The sequence below is a fragment of the Musa acuminata genome, chromosome BXJ2-9 (assembly GCF_036884655.1).
Source record: "Musa acuminata AAA Group cultivar baxijiao chromosome BXJ2-9, Cavendish_Baxijiao_AAA, whole genome shotgun sequence".
Classification (NCBI taxonomy): Eukaryota; Viridiplantae; Streptophyta; class Magnoliopsida; order Zingiberales; family Musaceae; genus Musa; species Musa acuminata.
In genome coordinates this window covers 4,026,565-4,050,347 of record NC_088346.1, presented here as the reverse complement: position 1 = coordinate 4,050,347, position 23,783 = coordinate 4,026,565, and the positions used below count along the sequence as shown (strand labels likewise).

At 38.1% G+C, this 23,783-nt stretch overlaps 3 protein-coding genes and 5 non-coding genes across 11 annotated transcripts; 1 reads left to right on the top strand and 7 right to left on the bottom strand.

The window, feature by feature from the left end:
- Nucleotides 1–3,016: 3,016 nt before the first annotated feature.
- On the top strand, nucleotides 3,017–9,079 carry LOC135622634 (shaggy-related protein kinase eta). Of its 4 annotated transcripts, none has more exons than XM_065124645.1 (12): nucleotides 3,017–3,384; nucleotides 4,352–4,438; nucleotides 4,531–4,590; nucleotides 4,665–4,937; nucleotides 5,012–5,086; nucleotides 5,266–5,322; nucleotides 6,592–6,732; nucleotides 6,822–6,872; nucleotides 6,960–7,055; nucleotides 7,781–7,864; nucleotides 8,050–8,151; nucleotides 8,783–9,079. In XM_065124645.1, exons 1-12 carry the CDS (start codon nucleotides 3,271–3,273, stop codon nucleotides 8,876–8,878), a joined length of 1,236 nt encoding a protein of 411 aa, XP_064980717.1. In that variant the 5' UTR covers nucleotides 3,017–3,270; the 3' UTR covers nucleotides 8,879–9,079. The 4 variants fall into 4 exon arrangements, with proteins under 4 accessions (XP_064980717.1, XP_064980719.1, XP_064980716.1 ...); XM_065124647.1 differs by having other exon boundaries at nucleotides 5,012–5,090; nucleotides 5,270–5,322; nucleotides 8,766–9,079; XM_065124644.1 differs by having other exon boundaries at nucleotides 3,019–3,384; nucleotides 5,012–5,090; nucleotides 5,270–5,322.
- Nucleotides 9,080–9,560: 481 nt separating this feature from the next.
- Nucleotides 9,561–9,646, bottom strand: TRNAY-GUA (transfer RNA tyrosine (anticodon GUA)). Its single transcript is given in 2 exon segments — nucleotides 9,561–9,596; nucleotides 9,610–9,646. It is a non-coding gene; the product is annotated as a tRNA-Tyr (tRNA).
- Nucleotides 9,647–9,785: 139 nt separating this feature from the next.
- Nucleotides 9,786–9,871, bottom strand: TRNAY-GUA (transfer RNA tyrosine (anticodon GUA)). The gene is given in 2 exon segments: nucleotides 9,786–9,821; nucleotides 9,835–9,871. It is a non-coding gene; the product is annotated as a tRNA-Tyr (tRNA).
- Nucleotides 9,872–10,010: 139 nt separating this feature from the next.
- Nucleotides 10,011–10,096, bottom strand: TRNAY-GUA (transfer RNA tyrosine (anticodon GUA)). Its single transcript is given in 2 exon segments — nucleotides 10,011–10,046; nucleotides 10,060–10,096. It is a non-coding gene; the product is annotated as a tRNA-Tyr (tRNA).
- Nucleotides 10,097–10,235: 139 nt separating this feature from the next.
- On the bottom strand, nucleotides 10,236–10,321 carry TRNAY-GUA (transfer RNA tyrosine (anticodon GUA)). The gene is given in 2 exon segments: nucleotides 10,236–10,271; nucleotides 10,285–10,321. It is a non-coding gene; the product is annotated as a tRNA-Tyr (tRNA).
- An 80-nt stretch (nucleotides 10,322–10,401) lies between these two features.
- Nucleotides 10,402–10,487, bottom strand: TRNAY-GUA (transfer RNA tyrosine (anticodon GUA)). The gene is given in 2 exon segments: nucleotides 10,402–10,437; nucleotides 10,451–10,487. It is a non-coding gene; the product is annotated as a tRNA-Tyr (tRNA).
- A 1,067-nt stretch (nucleotides 10,488–11,554) lies between these two features.
- LOC135622137 (probable protein ABIL5) lies at nucleotides 11,555–14,099 on the bottom strand. The gene is made up of 8 exons (XM_065123782.1): nucleotides 13,973–14,099; nucleotides 13,804–13,886; nucleotides 13,580–13,727; nucleotides 13,093–13,192; nucleotides 12,808–12,847; nucleotides 12,513–12,640; nucleotides 12,142–12,230; nucleotides 11,555–11,798 (listed from the first exon to the last, which is right to left on the bottom strand). The coding sequence occupies exons 1-8, from the start codon at nucleotides 14,081–14,083 to the stop codon at nucleotides 11,703–11,705; spliced, it is 795 nt and encodes a 264-aa protein (XP_064979854.1). The 5' UTR covers nucleotides 14,084–14,099; the 3' UTR covers nucleotides 11,555–11,702.
- A 1,550-nt stretch (nucleotides 14,100–15,649) lies between these two features.
- LOC135623387 (protein tesmin/TSO1-like CXC 5) lies at nucleotides 15,650–23,102 on the bottom strand. The gene is made up of 8 exons (XM_065126306.1): nucleotides 22,655–23,102; nucleotides 21,820–21,927; nucleotides 19,965–20,142; nucleotides 19,018–19,374; nucleotides 18,579–18,673; nucleotides 18,369–18,463; nucleotides 16,476–16,877; nucleotides 15,650–16,051 (listed from the first exon to the last, which is right to left on the bottom strand). The coding sequence occupies exons 1-8, from the start codon at nucleotides 22,888–22,890 to the stop codon at nucleotides 15,834–15,836; spliced, it is 1,689 nt and encodes a 562-aa protein (XP_064982378.1). The 5' UTR covers nucleotides 22,891–23,102; the 3' UTR covers nucleotides 15,650–15,833.
- Between the last annotated feature and the right edge of the window lie 681 nt (nucleotides 23,103–23,783).

The window sequence follows — 23,783 nt, the reverse complement described above, 5'->3', positions numbered from 1 at the left end:
CGAGACGGCTTTGGAGGCGCCACGAGCGACATTGCGGCGATGGCATGAGTTACGAAACCCTTTGGAGCCCGGTCGCTCGGATCCCTACGCCGCCGCTTTCCGCGATGCTACGGTCTTCGCCCTTCCCCGTCATCTCCCTTTCTCCTCTGCCGGGCAGCAGCTGTGCATCGTGGATCACGCGGATGCTGAGACCGCCTACGTCAACCGAGCCGGAGGTGATGTTTAGGTTTCTTGATTTGTTCGTTTTTCAGTTCAAGATTCTTGAATCTGTTCAAGCAAATTAGCTATTCTCTCTGTCCGTGTTCTTGATTATGTTTCTATTTTGCCTATTCAATCACAATATTTTTTCTGGCTGCACATGGAATTGCTTTATCCTCTACATTATGGGCTTTGGGGATTCGGGTGGATTTGAAACTATACCTTTTCTTGATTCGTGAAACGTGGGACTTGACAGGATGATAAAAATCTTAAGCAGTGGTAGAATTGGCAGTTTTATGGTTGGAGCCGAGGTTAAAGTTCAGGAGCTTACTATTTAGAGCCCTTCTTTACTATTGACAACCTCTTACTATTCATAATCCTTTAAAAACTTAATAAAATAATATTTAATTATTTACAGCCTCTCTAATTCCGATTTTATCATTTTCTTTTTTTCCCTTCCCCAAATCCCCCATGATCACCACTTGTGCACCCTGCCGCTGATCGTCGCCTCCCAGCTCATGCTCCCCGTCGATCGATTGTTCCCCCCCCAGCCCGCGCTCGCTGTCCCTTGACACTGTCATATGAGGAAGAAGATGAGGAGGAGGAGGAAGAAGGAGAGGAGAAGAATAAGAGAGGGGGATGAAGAAGAGGGTATTTATGTCTAATGGGATTGACTACCCTTTCTACAACGAAGTATCTAAATTACCCTTTTTCTAATTTATGCAAAATCACCGCAAAGTTTCCTTTTCACATATTTTCCTGTCCAAATGAAGTATTTGATAGACATGTCAAAGTATTTGATAATTGAAAGATAAATATATGGTTATATAGGGTCGATTTAGGAGGCTAACTGTGTAAGGACAAGGAAATATGACAAAAAATATTGGGTATTAAGAAAGCTCCTGCTGTCTCATATTCCAAAATATTGACTATTAAGAAAGCACCCGTTGATAGAACACCGCCAGGACCTAGTCATGTATTATGCTGATGGATGTTATTGAATCTGTGACTGAAGTTGCTCCGGTTGAATGTGTTGATTAGCATAGTTGGTAAAGACTTTAACAGTTCATCTTTAGATCCTAGGCTCGAATCTCATATTTGTCACTTATCCTTTGTAAAAGAAAAAAAAAGAAAAGATTACTCAGGTTGAAGCTGCAAAAAATGATACTTAAAGCTGCAAAAGGGTGGTTCGTTAAGTAGGTTTCTTCATCTCCATCAGCTGAATGCCCTAAGGAGCTTCCTCGACCTAAGATTTACCTTTTCCAGTTTGCCTTTGTTACTTTTTTTTCTAGATAACTATTGAACCATATAATGTTAATGTCAGATTTCTTTATCGTTTTTATCCTGATATGTGCTACTATGTTGTGCCATTGGGCAAACTGTTGCTTACTGTTTGTCTAATATGCATAATAGCGCATGATGTCTGCAGTCATCCAATTGATAAATTGATGAAAGTTCAGTGTAATTTAGTACTGCATATATAATTTTGTTTATTTACTAGAAATATTTGTCTACTCAACAAAATGTTGTATTGATAGAAGTGACAAAGAGAAAGTGACTAGGAACATATATGAAGCAGCAGACCCATAATAATAAGGATGATTTTGATGACTATAAGGAATTTTTACATATCCTCCTGCATTCATGTAACTTTCTACAGTTTTTCACGTGTTTCTATCATCTCACTTTGTATCGTTTTATGGGGTTACTTCAGGAAAAGATAAACGAGTTCCTTGTGTATAAGAGGGCAGCAAAAAGTTTCAGAGCTGATTTGTGTAACAGGAAGGATTCTTTGGGACTTGCTTCACTAAAGATGTTTCTGACCCTCTTGGATATGACAAAAGTGACTAGGTTGATGAAATTGGTCATTGACAGTGCCTTTGATCTTTCATCCGTGCATAAGAAGGCTCTCTATTCTGAGTTGCAGACGGCAAAATAGAGGAGAAGCAGAGATAAAGAAGTCTGGTGTCAGAAAGTTTGACAAAAGATCATGACGCATTCAAAGTTACTGGAGATTTCGGAGAGGTGCTTGATCAATCTTCAACATTTATGGTCAAATCACTCCTATCAGTAGAAACAATCTTCAACGGTGAAACTTGTCTCTGTGCCATTGCTGATTCTTCCTACTTTTGATGGTCAAACAAGAAAGTTTAATATTCTCACTCTCTCTTTAGGAAATTTATGCCTGAGACCAATTTGTCGCTTTGCAGGAACAAATGTACTTCTTGTACCTCTCTTTTACCCAGTCTATTGGGCAGATACAGGTATTACAGCAAAGGGCAGTGCTCCATGTAGATGCCAAATGTTATAGCTACCCAAGATGATTGATGAAGATCTCCTTTAAAGTGCAAGATTCTTCAAGATGATTAATCAAGAGCTACCCAAGGTGACCGAAGAAGAGCTCCTCAAGCATAAGATTCTTAGTGTATAATCCTGGTGGTCTTCACTTTCATATGTTGTCTGGTGCCAACATGAGATGCAAATGTTTCATCTGCAGTCAGATCACCACCACTCCTACCTGTTGGGGGTATCCAAAGAGTCTGAACTTTATTATCGAGGCTGGACTGTACTAAATTTTGTTTTAGTTCTTAGTATACATTCGGCGTATCTCCCAATTTCCACAGTGGAATGCTTGTTGCAAGTATGGTTGGATTAGCTTATGAGCAGATAGGCTTCGGATGTTGGTGGTCGGACTTTTAGTCGGGTTTGACTGGAATCATAGCCCGACCCAATTTGTCCACGCAAATATTTCTATGCTGGTCAACACGTTGACCGTGTTCTTGCGATTACAACATTTTAGTAGATTTCTGATGATAAGAATAGTTGTGTTGGAAGTCTTGTTCAGGAAGGTTGGGTGGTGGTAGTGGCAAAATGTGTCATTCACATTTGTTCCTGTATGGAACTATAATGGCTTGAGAGAATCGTTGGAATTTTCCGTAGTCTGCTGCCTACGTTGGACCGTCTTAAGTGGCAACCAACCCAGGGAGGGAGAGCGAGAGAGAAAGAGAGAGAGAGAGAGAGGTGCAGATCATAAGATCGCCGATTCCCGTCTGCATCATAAAAGCGTCCCACATGGCTTCGCTGCCGCTGGGACCTCACCATCCCCCACCACCGCCCGGCCACGCCGCCGCCGCCGCCTCCCTGAACCTCGCGCCACCTCCCCGTACGGAATTGGCCGACAACAAGGTCTCCCCCTTCTCCCTCCCCCATCTAACCTCCTTTCCTCCTTTTACTTTGGGATTTCTTTGCAATCAGCGCAAAAGGCGATGTGCGCAGAAATTCCCTTCGTCGGAGCGGACCGCTATGGCATGTGGAGAGAATTCTTCGTGTTTTTGGATTTTCTGGGGATAATATCTGATCTTTTTCGGGGTTCTACTTGTTAGAGGATCTTTCAGTGTTGCTCTTGCGAATCTTGATGACAAATTAGGTTTCAGCTAGGCCGATAAATTAGTGGAATTCTTGTTATTTTCCCCCTCGTTATGTGGTCGGCGTTTTCTTGTTTTTCCTGTTAACAAGCTGCAAGATTTGTTCTTCTACTTCTGCTTTTTCGGCGGCGCTTTATTTGTTTCGTGTTTTCTGTGGATTTGTTGGTGTAATCACATTCGGGATTTTGTCTTCTGATCTTCTCCTTCTGAGCCCCTTATATGTTTTCTTTAGGGTTTAGAAAGTCTTCTTTCATGATTTACTGCTTGTATTATGGTTAGTGTTATTCCTCTGATTCTGTTCTTTCACGTGGAAAAATCCTTCTGTACCATTGATGTTCTTGATCGTCCGGTTGCTTGTTATTCGTACTGTCTATAGTTTGCTTGACTAGAATGTTTCTAATTTATTCCCACGAAACGCTTCTGTGGTGTTTTTCTTGTCTGATCTGCAAACTTTCACCTATTTGTTGATCTTTTTCAAGATCTTGCTTGTCCTTTCAGTTTTCCTTCACAGTCTTAACGTGCCTCCTTGTTGTAAGCTCGGCTGGCGCTTTTTGTCAGCATAGTCCCTGTACTTTTGTTCACGTTGGACATATCATATACATGTTGCCTGTTGGAATATGATTTTTCTTGCAATTAAATTTGCAGCTGCTTCGTTTTATTTATTTTCTTTTATATTAAATGAATTGTTAGCAGTTTCCATTTAACCAATTTCCAACAATTTAGCACAGCAAGCATCTGTTGTCGAGGGGAATGAACCAGTAACTGGTCATATCATCTCCACCACCATCGGAGGCAAGAATGGCGAACCAAAGCAGGTTAGAAGCCAAAGGCACTATGTATGATGATATACCAAGTGCGACTTGCTGTTTTAATTCACATGTTATGATGCCTTTTACTTGGCATGCAGACCCTTAGTTATATGGCAGAGCGTGTTGTGGGGACGGGCTCATTCGGAATTGTCTTCCAGGTTTTGTGTTAAGACATTTTTATAGATGTGGTACCAGTTTATGCTCTAGATTCAAATGTGGTTATTTGTGGCAGGCCAAATGTTTGGAAACGAGAGAAACAGTTGCAATAAAGAAGGTTTTACAGGACAAAAGATACAAAAATCGTGAACTTCAATTGATGCGCACAATGGCTCATCCAAATGTTATCTCTCTAAAGCATTGTTTCTTCTCATCCACAAGTAGAGATGAGCTTTTCCTTAACCTAGTTATGGAATATGTGCCTGAATCTCTTTATGGTGTCCTAAGGCATTATAGCAATGTGAATCAGAGGATGCCACTCATCTTTGTGAAGTTGTATACATATCAGGTATTTTTGCTGGTTTTCTTCCTTATATTTCTATATGATATTCATTCGAATGTTTAGTTGAATTATCTGTGCAGATATTTAGAGGTCTGGCTTATATCCATACTGTTCCAGGAGTTTGTCATAGAGATTTGAAGCCACAAAATATTCTCGTAGGTGTCCATTACTTAAACTATCGAGAAGCTGTTAAATTTTTTATTTTTTTGGTGAAACTGTCTTTTCTCTTTACATTCAATAGGTGTCCATAAGTTAAATTATTGAGAAGCTGTTATATTTGTTCTTTTTTTTGGGAAAAGTCTTTTCCTTTTACATTCAATTGTGCATTCTGCAGGTAGATCCCCTCACTCACCAAGTCAAGCTATGTGATTTTGGAAGTGCAAAAGTTCTGGTATGTTTTGCTTGTAACATAATTTATGGCTTTTTGCTTTTCAATTCTGGACATTTTTTGGTGTATCAAGTTGGTTAGGTAATTATGATTAGTGATGACCCCTCCTGATTGAAATATGCCTACCACCATTCCACATCTAAAATCTAACAATAAGAGAATGGATCCTTAAATGGTTAATCTTGTACCTGAAAAAAAAACTTGGTAACAGATGAGTTGCTTATGGGTTCCCCATTAAGTTGATGAAATGGAAATGCACCCAGAATTTTCTTAGTATGTATCAAGGTTTAGTTCTTTTAAGATACCTAAACAAAAATATGCAATTATCAGAGGAACACAAATGCCCAAAAATTAAGACAATTGGTGCTGTACTAAAACTTTCTTTTTCTGCCTAAGTCACACCTTTTCTTTTTTCCAGATGGAGAGGCATCATGTAAAATAAATGGATATGTGTTTCTAACTGTAAACTGATTGTGTAGGTCAACATAAGAATTCGGGGTCTTGAACTGTCTGAGTCATTCCAGTCTCCCACCCTGTACCATTGCCACTTAGTTTCATTCTGAAGGGGAACATGCATTTATTGAGTAATAATCAAGATGAGTAATCTTATATAACCATATGAATTGTTAAATCAACACTCTGCTTATTAGGTGGTATATTCTGAAGATCATTATGATGATATATCCATGAACATCTTGTCTGGCTATTGGATTTCGTACATAAACATTTTGAGTGTTTGATGCGGGTAACTTGAGTTCTTGTCCTTTGCTTTCTTCTTTCTAGCTGTTTTGAGATTGAAAAGAAACGTACAAGAAATATCTGCACTGGCTTCAGCAGATACTGCATTATTGTCATGGTTGTGTGAAATGATTAGATGAGGCATTGCATTTTCATGTTTCACCTCATACCAGATGTAGATGTTTTTAGCTTATATTTGTTTGTATTTCCCTTGGCATATTTTTTATTGTCAAGCAAATTAATTCTGTTGAAACTCTTGTGGGAGTAAGACTATGTATATTGACCCCCAAATTCCATTGGTGAGAGCTTGTATGTTGGATTGCCCTTTTTCAAATGGTTCCAGGTCAATCATGTAATGCCCCTTGCTTATTCCGGAATATAACGCTTAGCTTTAGAATTTCTGCAACACTTGTATATTCAACATTGTACTTAATTAGCAGAGTATCTTGCACTTATACAGTACTATTCTTGGATACATTCTTTTCTGGTTTCTAATGTCACCCTCATTTTCTGTTAATTGAACTCTTATACCAGGTTAAGGGTGAAGCAAACATATCTTACATTTGTTCTCGCTATTACCGTGCTCCAGAGCTTATTTTTGGCGCAACAGAATATACAACATCCATAGATATATGGTCAGCAGGTTGTGTTCTTGCTGAGTTACTACTTGGCCAGGTAAGCATTATTATAATCTAATGTCATATGACAAATTTTTTAAGATTGTAAATTTAATGTAGCATGACAGAATTTTAATCATTTGTCAGCCATTATTTCCTGGAGACAGTGCTGTCAATCAGCTTGTTGAGATAATCAAGGTTTGATTTCGTGGTCTGCATGGTTATTAACTAATTTGGGATTCTTCTGATCATGTGTAAAATAGGAGATGAGTTGCTTTTCTGTAGGTTCTTGGAACTCCAACCCGTGAGGAAATTCGGTGCATGAATCCTGGCTACACAGAGTTCAGATTTCCACAGATAAAAGCTCATCCATGGCATAAGGTAGGTTCACCCTTTTTCAAATGACTGTATGGCTTTATTTTGTGTAATCTATCTTATCGAATATCATGATATTCAGAACAAAGGTGCTAGCATATCACTATGGTTAAATTTTAACTTTGAATGAACTGTATGATTTGTGAGCTAGCTTTGCATTTCATCAATATTGATTTCTATATCACAGGATCAGCAGAAGTAAGCTAGCCAAGGCTGGAGAATCAGTTACAAGTCTTTGATCTCCTAGGCTATTCTGAAACTGTTTCAGAACCTTATGCAAATCTGGGCATTTCTTTGAGCATGCAGAACAACTATTTTGGTTATTTCCTATATTTTGAGTTTGCCAGAGATATGCATCATCCCTTGAATCCCATGCCAAAAACATTTCATAAGCTACTAAAATGTTTATTGGGCGCCCTTTAGATTGTAAAACTGTGGTTTTCCTCCTCTATATTTGACTTCAGCGAGATGCAAATGTATGGTTGGCATGTCTTTGCCAAATTAATTGGTCACGTAGCTACTATCATCTTTGTCCTGTATATCGAAGTCCGTCTTTGATCATGGAAAAATTGGCAACCATCCAACTTGGTTCAGTAGTTCACAGAGCCAAATAATTCAGATTCACCATCAACATTTCTTGAAAGCGTTCTCTATTGTCTTATTTAGACAGTTTGTTGCAACTGTGCATATTTAATGTAAGTGTTAGAACTATAATAAATTGTGATTTTCAGATTTTCCACAAGCGAATGCCGCCAGAAGCGATAGATCTTACGTCACGCCTCCTCCAATACTCCCCAAGTTTTCGTTGCACTGCAGTAAGTACTCCACTTCTAAGTTACAAAATAACTTACAGCTATCTACTGGATTAGAATTTAAACTGGATTATAATCGGATCTGGAAATTTGTAATTGTGAAATCCTTGATCATTTTGATACATGCATAGTAGAGCGAAGTTCCGTTGTTTTTTCTCTGCTCTTTCTCAACTTGATCTTTTGTCTAGTTGGAAGCATGCACCCATCCCTTCTTTGATGAACTGCGAGAACCCAATGCACGATTGCCAAATGGTCGCCCTCTTCCTCCTCTTTATAACTTTAAACAAGAAGTAAGCATCTAACTTTTTTGAATTCATGTCCATAATTTTTTTTTTCCCACGTGATACTTTTTTTCCTTCACTGAACATAATGCATAAAATGCTAAAAATAAAAAGAAATCTGAATGCTGCATATATTTGTTTTACATTTACATGTTACACACTGCACTATGTTGTATGTGCTTTGCTGTTTACAGCATAGATGCAACACCAATCTTTATATATCACATGTCATGCATGGATGCATTCACTTGTAGACACGGCGAGAAGTAATCTTTATATATCACACCGCATGCATGCAAGAAGGTATCTTCCAGTCATGTTCGGGTCTGATTGGTGATTGCATGGAAGAGTTATAATTTAGAAAAAATTTTGTTTCAACTGATGTGGAGTTTGTTAGCTTTGACAATTGGGAGTTTGATGAGGTGGAGAAATTTGGATTAATCTTCGATACCTGTGAAATTAATTTTTGTGGCCCATTGACATCGATGATATCGCTTGAAGGGATTGTAAGACAAGGGTTGGGATCCAAAACGACAGGAGACCTAGGGTTCTGGTTGTTTATCTGCAGATATTAGAAATTAAGCAATTTGAAAATGCATGAAACCGGTAGACATAATGGCCAGTTTTTTTATCTTCGCAGTTAGCTGGAGCATCACCAGATCTCATCAACAAGCTGATTCCAGAACATGCCAGGCGTCAATCTGGTTTCAGTTGCTTGCATATGGCTGGAACATGAGTTGGAAACACTGTTGCGGTGTTTTTTTTTTTTTCAGTAATGAAAATCTGGGGAAAAGATGAATCAGCATAGTGGGAACTGATGAAAGGTAGCTTATCTATTCAGTCTCGGGAACATGGATGTAATTTGATGGTGCTGGGTGTTGAGATGTATGACCGGTCACAAAGGTGTGGTTCAAGATTTCTCTGCGGTGTTTGGTCCTTTTTTCCTTGCAGCAGCTTGGTTCCTAGGCTATATATATTTTTCACTACGCCGGAGGATACATGCCGGTGTGTAAATGTGCTACCTACCTACCTACCTACCTACCTACCTACCTACCTAACCCAGTGTTTTGCGGGTGCGGAACTGGAAAAATCGGAAATCTACGTAACACGCTCATTAATACGGCTTTTGCTTCTTGCATGTCTCGTGTTTTTTTTTTTCTAACTTGGTGGTGGATGGTGTTTTTTTCTAACAATATTTTAAAAAAAAATCTAATAATATATAATCGAAATTATATAGATATTCTTTTGAACCGCTGGTAATCCGACCTGATGGTGTACGATGTTTTTTCCAACAATATTTAAAAAACATGTTCATCGGTACTAAAAGAAATATAAGACCAAATCCTATCTAAAAGCGATGATTAGAAAATTATATACTATATTAAACATACGATGTTAATAAAAAAGATTATAAAAACTCCGACCTGCCGGATTCGAACCAGCGACCTAAGGATTTATCTGCGACCACTACAGTCCTCCGCTCTACCAACTGAGCTAAGGTCGGTTGTTTTTTCCAACAATATTTAAAAAACATGTTCATCGGTACTAAAAGAAATATAAGACCAAATCCTATCTAAAAGCGATGATTAGAAAATTATATACTATATTAAACATACGATGTTAATAAAAAAGATTATAAAAACTCCGACCTGCCGGATTCGAACCAGCGACCTAAGGATTTATCTGCGACCACTACAGTCCTCCGCTCTACCAACTGAGCTAAGGTCGGTTGTTTTTTCCAACAATATTTAAAAAACATGTTCATCGGTACTAAAAGAAATATAAGACCAAATCCTATCTAAAAGCGATGATTAGAAAATTATATACTATATTAAACATACGATGTTAATAAAAAAGATTATAAAAACTCCGACCTGCCGGATTCGAACCAGCGACCTAAGGATTTATCTGCGACCACTACAGTCCTCCGCTCTACCAACTGAGCTAAGGTCGGTTGTTTTTTCCAACAATATTTAAAAAACATGTTCATCGGTACTAAAAGAAATATAAGACCAAATCCTATCTAAAAGCGATGATTAGAAAATTATATACTATATTAAACATACGATGTTAATAAAAAAGATTATAAAAACTCCGACCTACCGGATTCGAACCAGCGACCTAAGGATTTATCTGTGATCACTACAGTCCTCCGCTCTACCAACTGAACTAAGGTCGGTTGTTGAAATGTTTATCAATTTAATGATCATATATATATCTAAGGTAAACATACGATATTAATAAAAATACTATAAAAACTCCGACCTGCCGGATTCGAACCAGCGACCTAAGGATTTATCTGTGACCACTACAGTCCTCCGCTCTACCAACTGAGCTAAGGTCGGTTATTGAAATATTTATCAATTTAATAATCATATATAATATATATCGGAGGTAAGGGGTCCGCACATCAGTTTATATGGTGGTTCGGGTCTAATAACCTTTGAGCTTTTCCGGTTCAAATCCAAGAATCGTTCCCAGGAATCGAGAAATCCCCAGTCCTGGCGATGGTGCAGCCGGAGAAGATGAGGACCTCGACGTCTTCGCCTACGACATGGTTGCGGATCGTGTGGCCGACTTTGGACGGTGCCGGCAAACTCTGGGACGTCGTGTTGTTGGCGGACGGCGATCAAAGCTAAAGCTGGCCTTTGATGGCGTAGGAGAGCACGTCCATGACCCTTCCTCGTTTCGCAAGAAAATGGCTCCATTGCCAGGTAAAATCTTTGGAGATTGTCATTTAAGTAAAGATTGATAGTTAACATTTGACTATTCCTGACTTAAATAATCCTTTGTTGCAGAGAAAGAGTATGATAGATACATCAGTTTGTTGGACATAGATCTTGAATAGTTGACTATAGCTCAGTAAACATAGTTTGAATCATCAATTATACCTTCATGTTGTCTTCAGCCTGACATCTTAAGAATATGTATAAATTTTTTCATTGGATTATTGCACATCATTAAACAACTTGAACAGGTTATTCTCAGAATGCAATAAACTGAAATAAGTTACCAAGTTATATCATGGGGATTTGCTATATTTTGCCAATTCCATGTTTCATTTGGATTATTGAATTCCCAAATGATCTTTCTTTTGTCATTGCCAATGATGCCTAGTCAATATAGCCTGTTAATGAAGTTAAAAACAAAGGACTTCTACAACTTAGGTTCATCATTTACTCAAGTAGTTTTCTCCTCCTAGAGATTGCAAATAATGCTGAACTATGATTTACCTATAATGGATGGATGGCTCCAATGTACAATATTTTGGATCAACTTTCTTTGTTTTGGTGATGCGGAAAGGTCATATTAAAGGATTCTACAAACAAGAAATATGGTTAGAAGACCTGATTTTCTTGAGGATTTTTTAGCCACAACCCATCTGACACTTGACAAAATCAATGCCACAACCCATTCAAGATGCTAAACATTCACAACCTGTGTCACACTTAGAAGAACATAGGCAGCTGATGGCTTCTAATTAAATGCAAAATTATAGGACCACAAGTAAAATTGATGTTTAAATAAGGGATCGAGTAGCGATATCCATAATGCACTTTTTATATCTTTCTTTTATTAAATCGCAAGAATGACAAAAAGTTGTCTATTTGCACGGGCTTCTTTTTTTGATTGACACCTTCCAGCATATATAGATCCTGCATGGAATTCGACAATCATTATGAATATAACTTTGAGAAAACTGTATATCCTTCTTGTGGTAAACAAACATAACAACAACACAAACTAATCAAGCATAAGTCAGTTCTGCATGAAGATACAGTTCCTGCAAAATGTGTGCATTTGTTAGAGATGACTGGACATGGATTTCTCTGACTACATGAACACCATTTAGGCTCGATGTTTTCTGCATCTAAGTATTAAGCATGTACTAAATCTTGATCTAATAAACTACTTCCAGTTGTAGTTTATGAATTAGAAAATATTAGTTCTCGTTCTGAGGAGAAGCCATTGAACTGATAAAGGTGCTTATAGAATTACCTCTGACTTGCAACTAAATGAAGAATTACGTGGTTTTGAGAGCATGGATGGTCCTTCTAGAACTGGAACTGCTTTAGCAAGCTCTACTCCTGTCAGAAATAATCAAGTGCGTTAAGGTCACACCTTTGGAGGGAATTAACTTTAATGATATAACAAATGCTATTAGGAAAAGTAGGTAACTTAGTAGTCTGACTCTATGCTAGAGTGGCAAATTAATCAATTAACTCTGGAACTAGTATCAGAAATTTTGTGCAGGAGCTAAAACATGCTTTCAGGTCACCGAGATTTTCAAAACAAGTGAACGAGTCATTTCCTAGAGGTTAAAATGGGGAAACTAGCAGACCTGATATTTCACTAGATAGCTTACTTACCCGAAATCGTTCCATTGCTTGCCGGCATGAAATGAGTACCAGCTTGGGAACCCAAGAAATGTTCCGTCACTGATGAATGGTCTTTGGTGATAGGAACTTCAGCTGGTTGAGAATTTGTCCCCTCAGTCCTGTTTGTCTATATTGAATTAGATGCCATGCATGATAAAATATTGTTTAGAGCACACCAGGTTCGATACTAATGAGATGAACCTTGGGCCCTGTGCTCAAATTTCTCTTAAGAAAATAAAGAAAGGTATAACGAAATATAAACTAAGAGGAGGGAAACAAACACAACCTGGAGAGATCATCACTTGACTTCCCAATACACTGGGCCGCTGTTCCAAAGGAAGTATCAATAGATAAAGAGTGTGTGTCGAATCAATGAACAAAAGTAGGCTGTTTAATTATTTAATAGAAAACATTTTTTTCGGTAAGTTTAAGTAAATGAACTTTTCTTTTGTTATCCATTATGATACTATAAAACAATGTTTTTTTTTTCTGGTATATAGTAAAAATATTGAAAATCCTGTGTTTAAGTGTTAGAATTTGGGATCCATCTAACAAGGATAAAAGATGGTACCTGGTGAAACATAATGCTGGTGTTGTCGAGGGAACTTGATGCTTAGTTGCATGCTAGACAATTCGAGACTTGTAGCATAGTGTTGACAGGTGAGAAGTCTCTGTAGCCATGATGACCATTAGATGTGTATTTCATAAATTTTCCTCAAAGACATAACATTTCTTGACATAAAAGAAGAAGGCATACAGAATACAGTAGAAAAGTGTCTGCAAAAACAAAATTTCGACACTGCATAGTCTCAAGGAAATTATAAAAGCATGACATCATTGTATCATCTGTGTTAGACTACTACTACTGTTGTGATGTTTGGGCTGTTTCTTTTAAGTGTGTGTGTGTGTGTGTGTGTGTTTTAAGCCAATTCTTTGTCTCTGCTAAGCAAATCGAGAAAGATCCTCTTGCGTCATAAATGACCGCATCAAGGAAGATAGATCAACTACTACTAACAAGATGACCTCCTGTTTTGTTTTCCAGGGGGGAACAATCTGACCTGCTTCAAGCAATCAATCCTTTGCTCTGTCTGCACAACCACGGCATTGGCAAGGGGACTCTGCTCCAGCTTGGAGGAGACATTTCCTAAATGGTCGACGACTGCCACCATGGCTTCACATATATAGCTCTTTGTACCCTCCAAAATCCTACTCATGTCGCAACACAACATCACCAAAGAAGGTTCTTCTGTGGACTGAAAAGAAAGAGGGGGAAACAACTCACATTTTCTTGTGCTCGGACTTGGAAAACGCAGTCTCGCAGTAATCCGCTGCATGGTGGAGCTGTGAGCGCAGGTCCTTCAACTCCTGGAGTCAGCAACGTAAAAGGAGACTCACATTAACTGGAGCAATCTACGGGTGACACAAAGGAAGAGGAACGCAAGGTTCCGAACCAGTAGAGCATGGTGGAAACGCTCTTCCTCGCTCTCGTACTCCCTGTACTGAGTCGATGGCACTTTGGAAATGACGGTTGTCGACACCTTGGTATCTTTGCCTTCCTCCATCAACCTGTAAGGCGGCAGCAGCAGCAGCAACAGCAGCAGCAGATGGTGGATGCTTTGAGAAGAAGATGACGAGACGTTCCCAGTCGCGTGATCACTTACTTGCCTTCGAATCTATTTTCCACGAAGCTACGGACAAACAAGTCAAGTAAGTACCATATCACACCTCGATTTATGTGCACTTTTATCATAGTATCAGTGTATGATCGAGATTAATATATTCTCTACCACCACCATAGAGAAACATCAAACACTTGGCAACCTTCCATTTGGCCGCCCTCTAGTTGTGGTTGGTAGGGATAATTTGGACGTGGGGATGACAATGGGATGTACACTTGAATTCTTGTGCTAACGCATATTAACTATCAGTGTTTAAGCCTTCAATCACATGAATGATGAGGATGCAGATGACAGCACATTGTCCTTTGGAATTTGGACATCTGGAATGGGTCCATGAATTCCATTCAAACAAGCATGTCATTATTGTCCTTCATGTAATGGGTCCAGCAACCCCCATTTAAACCAGCATGTTCCCAAGCACTAACAAAATTTTGTTCTCCAGCTTTTTTGTCCCCCCTGCGGGATGGGGATGACCATTTTTTTTTCTTCTTTTTTTCCAATTCGGATTTGGATCTATCAAGGAATTTTTTTATAAAAAAAATCAAACTAAGAACTTGCTGATTGCAAAATTTTATGAGTCAAAATAGCTTGTGATGATATCATTAACCTTTTATATTAATAAATTAATAAAAGTAATTATGTTTCGATAATAATTATTAGATCGAATGTGTCAACTAGTTTGGCCGGTAAAAACATCGATAGTATATCGTAAAGTCCTGAGCTTCAATTTAGTTTTTGTCACTTATTTTTTTATTAATAATAATAATATTATTATTATTATTATTATTTATTATATCGAGCGAATGGCTAGATTGAAAAAAACCAAGAACTAAGATCTTCAATCAATTCGATTTTACAAATTAGATTGTTGATGCTACAAAAAGTGGGCTGACTTTTTTTGCTTTCTCTGCCCCATTTTTTTTCGTGATGTATTGGATGGATTCATTTAGATTGCGTCCTCCTTTTTCTTTTTTTTCTTAAATTGGATCCATCGAACCCTCTGGTTTTTTTTAAAAATATAAATAATATCTGTCTTCTCTATAAACGGATAAACCAGCCTGTATTTTAACCAAACTCGACGAGTTGTTTTGCTATTCCCAAAGCTTCTCCAGCAAGGTGTGGATCCCTATACTGATCGGTCCTCTGTCATGAGAAACCAGGCACAGAATATTTCTTAAACAGATACCTGAAATATAACAAATGGTCAAACATCAACAAAAATCATACCAATGATAATATGCCCAAACCAATGAGAGCATAAACCAAGAACTAATCCTGCCCATCTTGTGTTTTGGCTTGACATCGGTATGTTGAGAAATGACAATTACTACCGTAAGTTACAAGTGCACGCACTCCATGGACAGAAGGATCAATTTGTAGAGCAATTAGTGAAAGGCAAAATAATCACACAATAATCACCCATGCCACCTCCGATACACCATAGCACGATGGATAAAATATTTATAAATTGCACTTAAAATGAGTTAAAAAATTGTAAAGGATTCAGTCTACTGTAAATAATAGACTGAGTTACAGTATAAGCTTCCAGCAGCATATCCATGCTGTCAGAGTGTTAGAGAATTAATCAGAAATGAGTTCTGAGAGTAGCTATATTTTCTTTTCGCTTACTCGTTCACATCTCTGGTTTCTCAATCTTAGGTTTGATATCTCCATTCCCTATGATTTGTTGTTCAATCGGAGGATACTTATTAGAATTAGGGGGGACCAGTTTCACTGTCTGAGATTTCTCCGCGGCAGCCGGCACTGCACCTCTGGCAACACCATTTGGAGCTGATACCATATGACACGGCGACACTTCACACTTTGATGACATGGATGAGTATTTCTCTTCTGCATAAATCAGATAAGAATGTATTAGTGCCAGAATATGTAATGCAACAACACAAGGAAGCAGATTCTTGTAATCGACTTGGTCTGAATAAATAAAATCATTATAAGGTCTTTTTTTTTGTTATCCAGAGAAAATGTTTTCTCATTATGACACTAAGACTGCATGTGTCAGTTCGGTTCGGGAAAAAGACCCTTTTTCAACTCGTATATTCGCACATGACAATCCTTCGACTCATACTACCAGACACCCAAATCGGCTAACTGGAGGTAACTAACAGATCACACACATTTCAGAAATGAAGAAATACAGATGAAAGCACAAAATGTCCATGTATCTATCATCCTGAGATAACACAATCAATGGTACTTCAAATTAACTAAACATATTTGATAAAATAATAACTCATGGAAAAAAAATGTTTACCTTTCATTCGTCCATAGGTGACTAACTTGAGGAGATAGTCTCTGAACTCCGTTAATACACACCTCTCTTGCTCCGCATAGACTTCTGATGTGTTGTGGTTGTTGGAAGATCTTGGAGTTGTACCAGTAGCTTGAGATGTCATAAAAACCGTGTCTTGCTCATCACACAACAGTGCCAGTGTTCCAGGAGACATTGGCCTTCCACCCTTCTGTTCATCTCCACAGTCAGATTCAGACTCTTCCATGCTAGTCTTTTCTGCAGGAATTCCACTAGAATGCTCATCGACTGATGCTTTCTGCATATCAGCATCTTTCTGTCTCTGATCTATTTCTTGTTCTGATGGTACAAGAGAGCTTTCAACTTGGCTTTCCTTCTCTGCTAACTTCTCCTGAACTTTTCTGTCTGAATATTTAATTCAGAAAATAAATATATTAGAAACAAATGTTAATGAGTTAAATCAGTACTCAAAACATTAACAGACGAGGGCAGCATTCAGTGAACAAAAGCAGCATTAATAGTTAGCAAACGAAAATTTTTAGAGAGTAGAAATTTGTCAGTATCAAAATAGCTGAGGCCAAAAATTTTTGTTAGAGATCTCTTAGATTCTAATATTCATTAAACTCCAAATAATTAATTATTTACTAAAAATATTCTGCATGATATTGCAAGTGACATGGCATGCACATTTTCGAGAGAGTTCCATCCTATTTCTGCAACATTATGATTTAAATCTGCAATTATAAAAAATTACATCCCACACTCGAGTTATCCAAACTAACTAAATCCTGCCCTTTGTGACAAACTTCTGTTAGCCAAAAGGATAAGCTTATGAAATTATTTTACCATTTAAATGTTTACATTGACAATTCAAATAATAAAGATACTTCTTTCATAATTACAGATAAAATCTTCGTGCTGTTACTACCAGTGTCCTTTTTCCTTCCACTCTTCCCCCTCTTTCTCTGGCCCTCGTGTTTTCCTCCTCACTTCCACCAATCCACTTTGTCTTCATCTACCCAAATTGCTTTCACACATCATACAATCCATTTCCATGAGGCAGTCTACTTGTGTTCAGTGGCTTTTCAAGGAAGGCATTTAAATGGTGTTTTCCATAACTGAAAGCATTTAATGAAATATGAGGATATCTCATGTTGTTAACATGAGGGTAATTTCGTAATTCCATTGATCAAATCTCTTCGGCAAATATCAGATGGGAGGTGGAGCTTAATTAGTTTGGAAAATACAAGATGTTGCATGTAAACTCAGATAAGAAAAGGTCTGACTTGTTATTTTGGGGAGAACACGGCATGAAATGGGAATTTTCTACCGGTTACCACTGTTCTAGCAGCTACTCAATAAGCACATGCACAACCTTCCGTTTCCATGTGTTATCCATTCAATTAAATATTAGATATATACCTAAAGAACAATGACTTTCTGATGGTTGAATTCTTAGAAATAGGAGTAAAAATATTATGATGATTTCAAGACATATATTGGTTACTCAGTTTTCAGAAGCCACTAGTATGATCAGAATAAAGATATCAAAAGAATCAACATCAGTCCAGATGGTCAACATCTAGAAAATGTAAAGAAAGATAGGATCATAACCATTTGCTTTTACAGAGTCATCAGAAAAAAAAGATTATAATGAAAAAAAAATTTGAGATGGAATGAACAAGAAATATATGCTTCGAATTTGCTGCTTTATATATAAATATATTAAACACATTTCGTTATATTGGTTAACAATTTCTTGAGGTATGAAAGCTAAAAATGGAGGTGTTTGCAGGTATAGCTTTTTCTATTCTGTGAAACAATACTCCTCCAGTTGAGTCCCTTATTACAGTATATGCTATTGCAAACTGTCGATCTATATATTATCACACATACCAGCAAATGTCTTGGCAACCTCTCCAGATACCATCACCAAGAGCTTGCAGAGATCCCTAATGTGCTCCGGTTGGACTACGTCTGCTAGTAGAGACCTTCAGATGACCAACAGTAAGTTAAATCTTAATGCATAGAACACTACAGTTTAAAAGCTCTACATTCAAAATAGACCAAATAAAAGAATAAGAAAAGTGAAAGATAGATCTGTACCTGTAAGTGACCTTAGTAGATGCCATTGGAGCAGTATTAATAGCACTAGCTGCAGGAGTGGAAGCAGAACAAGAGGCTGGTGATGAAGTCCTAGCCTGATAAGTATAGGATGTTCCAGTAATGTTATTTCTTCAATGTCAAATAATAAAGCACAGATTGATCAATCACGTCAAATTTAAGTCAAAAGAGTTGTAATAGACTGTGGTTTCATCTCTTTCAATGCTTATAATCAAGTGAAAATGTCAAATTAGAAGAGCCTCTGTGACAAAGCAAATTAACGTAGATCTTGCATGTACAATAATCCAAAGTTGTCAAACTAACAATGCAATGCGGAATTATAAAGAGAATATTAAATTTTTTACTAATACTTTTATACAGATTTCAGGGAGATACCAAGTACAAAGTATTCTTTATAATGTTGTGCATATCAGAAAATTACCTGTGGAAGTTGTGTAAGCCTTTTAGTGGGTTGATCCTTTATTGATGCACCAAAGAAGAGCTCCTGGTTCTTCCTCTTCCTAGATGCTGAAGGAGACATGAATGCTGATGGGCCAATGGCCCCATTTAGGGATGCATTGGCTGCCTGCTGCATATAAAGAGCGCTTCCATGATCACCACGGAAGAGAGCCTTCCTCTCTTCACTCCCTTCGAAGTTCTTACAATCCATACATTTACAATTATCAGAACAGAGAATGTTGGCTTGGAAGCATTCACAGTATTTTTTTAGGCACCCAGACTTCTTACAATGGCATCCTTTATTATGTTTTCCCACCAAAGGAAGTTCTCCTGCCTCATCCTAACACATATAAGCATGTTGATATTAGAATTTGGCAAACAATTGCTATATATATATGTGTGTGTGTATTTATATGATGAAGTTCAGAGAATCTTGAACATTTATCTTTTCTTGTCATCACTTTAAACAATAATAATGAATTTTATAATAATAAAGATGATAGCTAGCTGGTTCAAAAATGTCAATATATACTAATCTAAACCTGAGATTCCATATAAGATATGCATATAAGGCAAAATATGAAACATGGAAATTACTAGGCATGGATATAAAGGATTTGTACCAGTTAAAGAGTCAGCAGCCAAATATTTAGTAATTATCATCAAGAGCAAGCAAGACAACACAAACATTTAAGATGCTTATACGCCATTGTGCTAAATTGATAACCAGTAGTTCTGCCAATTCCTTAGGAGATTTCAAATTCACCAAGATATGTCGTCACCGCAGGTCAGAATTGCTACAAGATATCATGTAAGACAGGATGACTAACTCAAAAAAAAAAGTGCCAGACATGCTTAATAGGCATGCACCTTGTGAAAGAAACCGAATAAGAAATCAGAATTTGTTTTAATAGAAGATTGAGTACATACCCTGCCATCCCGTGATGCATGTGGGCTACTGCCAATCTTAGGCCTAAAGGCATTAGGATTGCGCTCTAGAGTAGCTTCAACAGCCTCATGTCTCGCAGCTTCATTCTCAACATTGTTACAGCAGTTTGAACAGTTGCAGCCATCACAATAAACTCCCGATGCAAAGCACTCACAATACCTAAGTGTGCAATAATGAAAGAACATAAGTACAATGAGCAAGTTTAGGAAGAATATGAAAATACAGCCATATGATCGAGTACTTAATTGCAAAGCTAAGTTCAACACCGAATGACTGAATCAGTATGAATCTTTATAACCACAAAATTTGGTATACTTCACACTGACACTTCCATGTGAGCATTGAATGCTCTAGATGAATAATTGAAACAAGTCAATTCAAAATCGACATGAATTTTTCTACCAACTAATATTTGAATATTTCTTCACTGAGAATTTAATGTGATCATCCCTAGCATAGTCAACCAGCCTCTTGTTCTGTTGCATACTTGTAGTTGTGGAGCCAATAGGCAAAACACTTTCTTTATTCAGTGTGCAAAACAAGATTCACTTCAGAGAAGCAGGTAAATAACCAACTTTTTTCTGCTAGTGTAAGCCTTTTCAAGAATTAGCACAGAGAGCTTTTCCTCGCTTTTTCATTCATCATTACTCATTGTGACACTAATGATTAGCTTACTCTTGATTTTGAAACTTTAGATAGGGATAATGAATTTGACGGAATAATTCCATCAACCACCATTACATTAATTTCCTGAAAATCATTCATAAATCAGCTATTGCCATAGGTTTATCAGAAAACAAGCTATTGCCATCCCAAAGTTTGATTTGTGACAGTCCTATATGCTTGTACTTTTATATTTGACCAATCTTACAAACACAAACCCACTTGTATATGAAACTAGTATCAACCAAGTTATTCAACAACCAAATTGTATGTCTCAGTCATCAAAAGCATGTGTTGCATTAATATAATATCATAATTCCTGTACTTCCATAAGTTTAGGATGTCAATTTCTCACCGGAAGGAGTCGGACAGGAAAGTACTGTCCTTAATTCACCAAAGCTACAAGAGATTTGCTGTTAATTCCTATTGCAAAAAAAAAGAATCAAGTATGATATCCCAGGGTGTTATTGTTAATTCCTTTGGCAGCAAAAGAATCAAGTATGAAATTCCAGGGTAATGTAAAGGAAGGCTCTCATTTTCATATTAGGTTGCTGTTTAGGTAGTTCAACCATAAAGAATAAACTGTTCTGAAAGGAGCTATCCTCATGGACGGTGGTCTATTAGAGCTCACTTATGTTTTGCCATTTACCAACAGATGAGCAAGTTTTGAACTGGGAGCAAGTCTTTATGCCAACTTGATCATGCACTTGAAACTTTACAGTAGAGGCAACTGCAAAGACTGAGATTCTTTATTCATCTCCAGAAACATTTCGAGTCAAGATAACTGACTTTGGCAGATAACAACTGGTGCATGAAGTATTTGCAAAACTAAGATGCCTTATGAAACAATACTTCTTAGGAGTCTTCTAGAGGAGAGGGATTGAAGGATAATGGAAACAAGAATGCTAGTTCCTTATAATGATTATTACAGATTTCATAATTTTGGATCCTATTCTGCCAAGAGACACTGTTTATGGCATGTGACATCTGTCACGTGTGTATGCCTAGGATTATAGATGATATTGAAGAAATAAATGGCAAACAATTATTAGCACATCACAAGTAGCATGTATTTAGTGTGAAGTAATAATGCAATTAGTAACAGCATGGGGCACATATGATACTTCTAAGTAAGCTGACAAAAGTTACATAACAAAAGGTTATTTCACCTACAGCTTCAAGCATTTTGAGTGTTTGCAGTTGCAGTTCTTTTTTCTTGTTGGTGTACCATCTTTTGCATCATATAACAGTCGTGGTCGTGACTTGGGTGATTCTGTCTTGCTGAAATGGATCATAGTAAAATTGTGAGTCAATCCCTTGCAGTTAGTAAATATAACAAATGTAGACATCAAGTAAATACAAAAGCTTATCTACTGCCGAGTAATCCTCAAGAATGGTAACAGGTACATTACCACGATTCTTATGTCACTGTAAACAATCTGAATACAATTCTATAAGCAATAGATTCTCGGCATGTTCAATACCAGAGTACCTGAGAATAAATTTTGATGCATGACCGGGGCACATTTTACATATTAGTCACTGACAATTATGACAGACAAGAAGCAGAAGACCAAAAAGAAAGAGGAAATCTATTAAATTCAACCAATTGAAACACTAATCACATGAGGTAAAAATGCAATTTCCCTCTTCTAATATATCATCATTCTTGACAAGTTTCAATACAGGACGTCTCCAAGTATAACAAGATTTAAATTCGTAGTGTAAAGTGAAAGAGACTTAAAGGGCAAAACAACAACCGAAAATAGCAAAATAAAATCTTTCTTGGGTCATTTTCGAATTTGAAATGAGTTCAAAAACGGGGTCTCAAAATGAGAGCACAGCAGAAACATTTTCGCATAAAGAGGGAAAAGTCTCATGATGATGCCTTTGATATAAAAATTAGGAAAAATCTCAAAATCGATGCACCGAAACCTAACCTAAAATTTGAAAAGAGGTTGCCCGACTCCTAAAAGATTTCAAGAATCAGATAAAACCCGTTACTCACGCGGCTACGGCAATTGAGGAAATTGCGGGTCGCGATATTGGCAGAGAAGCCGGCACGGGCCGCGGCGGTGGCGGCGGCGGCTGCTGCGGTTGCTGCGGCGGATCGATAGACACCGATACAGCCGCGGAAGAGGAAGCTCCGCCGTAAGCCGCAGCCGTGAAATCCAGATGCCGGACGAGCTTTCTCGGAGGGAAATCAGACGGCGCCGATGCAGCCGGCTGACCGCTTTGCTCCATTGGAACCCGTCAATCGCCGATCCAAGAATCGATTCAAGAAGAACGCCAGAAATTTCCCTCCGAATTCCACCTCTTCTGGAGGAATCCGAACCCCCTATGGGTTCCGAACAAGTGGATACCGCCTCAGATCGGGCGTTCGAGAACTTCGAGGTCGCCGCTGAATCTGGGAACAAAGGAAAGGCCCGCGGCGGCGCGGATATCTCCAGCGTCGGAGAAGGAATCGAGCGGCGGCGACCTACCGAGAGGAGCGGCGGCGGCGGGAGATGGCCGAGGAGGAGGATGCGGGGTGGGATTCTTGTTGGGGTGAGGGAAAATTTTCGAGCACGAGGAGAGGAAGAGGGGGAGGGGAGGTGGAAACGAAAGCCTCTTCTCGTTCTCTCTCCCTCTCTGCTTTTGAAATCAAATTATAATATTTGACGGTCGGATCGGCGTCCATTAAAAGATCGGACGGCTGTGTCCTCTTGGAGAGATCAAGTGGTCCAAATTCATAGGGTTCGAGATGTGGGCCGTCCGATTGGATTGGGGACAGCCTTTCCGGTTTATTAATTGATAACTTGGGATGTTAATTTCAGATCAATTTATATCGTGCCAAATCGAATTCCATCGTATTGAATTTGACTAGCTTTAATCAGAGGATGTACATTAAATCTATTTAAGGAACATATTATTCATCTCCAGTCCGAGCCTGTCTCATCCACTTGATCTCAACAATTTCATTTGAACGTTCTTTTCACCATTCTGCAAATGTAATTAAGTATATACTCGTTGTGTATGTTATATATGTTTTTTGATGGACGTTTAAGTCAAGCTGTGGCCGATTGTGATGCAATGGATGAATCCTCACTCTATGGACGCTACGAACGCATCACACTGGATCACCGTCAGCGGTGGAG

What these genes read in the sequence shown, in the direction of transcription:
- LOC135622634 (XM_065124645.1), top strand. Translation starts at nt 3,271, where the DNA reads ATGGCTTCGCTGCCGCTGGGACCTCACCATCCCCCACCACCGCCCGGC. An exon ending in AGCTTGTTGAGATAATCAAG is followed by an intron (nt 6,873 to 6,959) that starts GTTTGATTTCGT and finishes GCTTTTCTGTAG; the next exon opens with GTTCTTGGAACTCCAACCCG. An exon ending in CAAGTTTTCGTTGCACTGCA is followed by an intron (nt 7,865 to 8,049) that starts GTAAGTACTCCA and finishes TCTTTTGTCTAG; the next exon opens with TTGGAAGCATGCACCCATCC.
- LOC135622137 (XM_065123782.1), bottom strand. Translation starts at nt 14,083, where the DNA reads ATGGAGGAAGGCAAAGATACCAAGGTGTCGACAACCGTCATTTCCAAA. An exon ending in AAGTCCGAGCACAAGAAAAT is followed by an intron (nt 13,728 to 13,803) that starts GTGAGTTGTTTC and finishes CGACATGAGTAG; the next exon opens with GATTTTGGAGGGTACAAAGA. An exon ending in AAGCAATGGAACGATTTCGG is followed by an intron (nt 12,231 to 12,512) that starts GTAAGTAAGCTA and finishes TATTTCTGACAG; the next exon opens with GAGTAGAGCTTGCTAAAGCA.
- LOC135623387 (XM_065126306.1), bottom strand. Translation starts at nt 22,890, where the DNA reads ATGGAGCAAAGCGGTCAGCCGGCTGCATCGGCGCCGTCTGATTTCCCT. An exon ending in GGCTTACACAACTTCCACAG is followed by an intron (nt 18,674 to 19,017) that starts GTAATTTTCTGA and finishes TATACTTATCAG; the next exon opens with GCTAGGACTTCATCACCAGC. An exon ending in TCTACTAAGGTCACTTACAG is followed by an intron (nt 18,464 to 18,578) that starts GTACAGATCTAT and finishes GGTCATCTGAAG; the next exon opens with GTCTCTACTAGCAGACGTAG.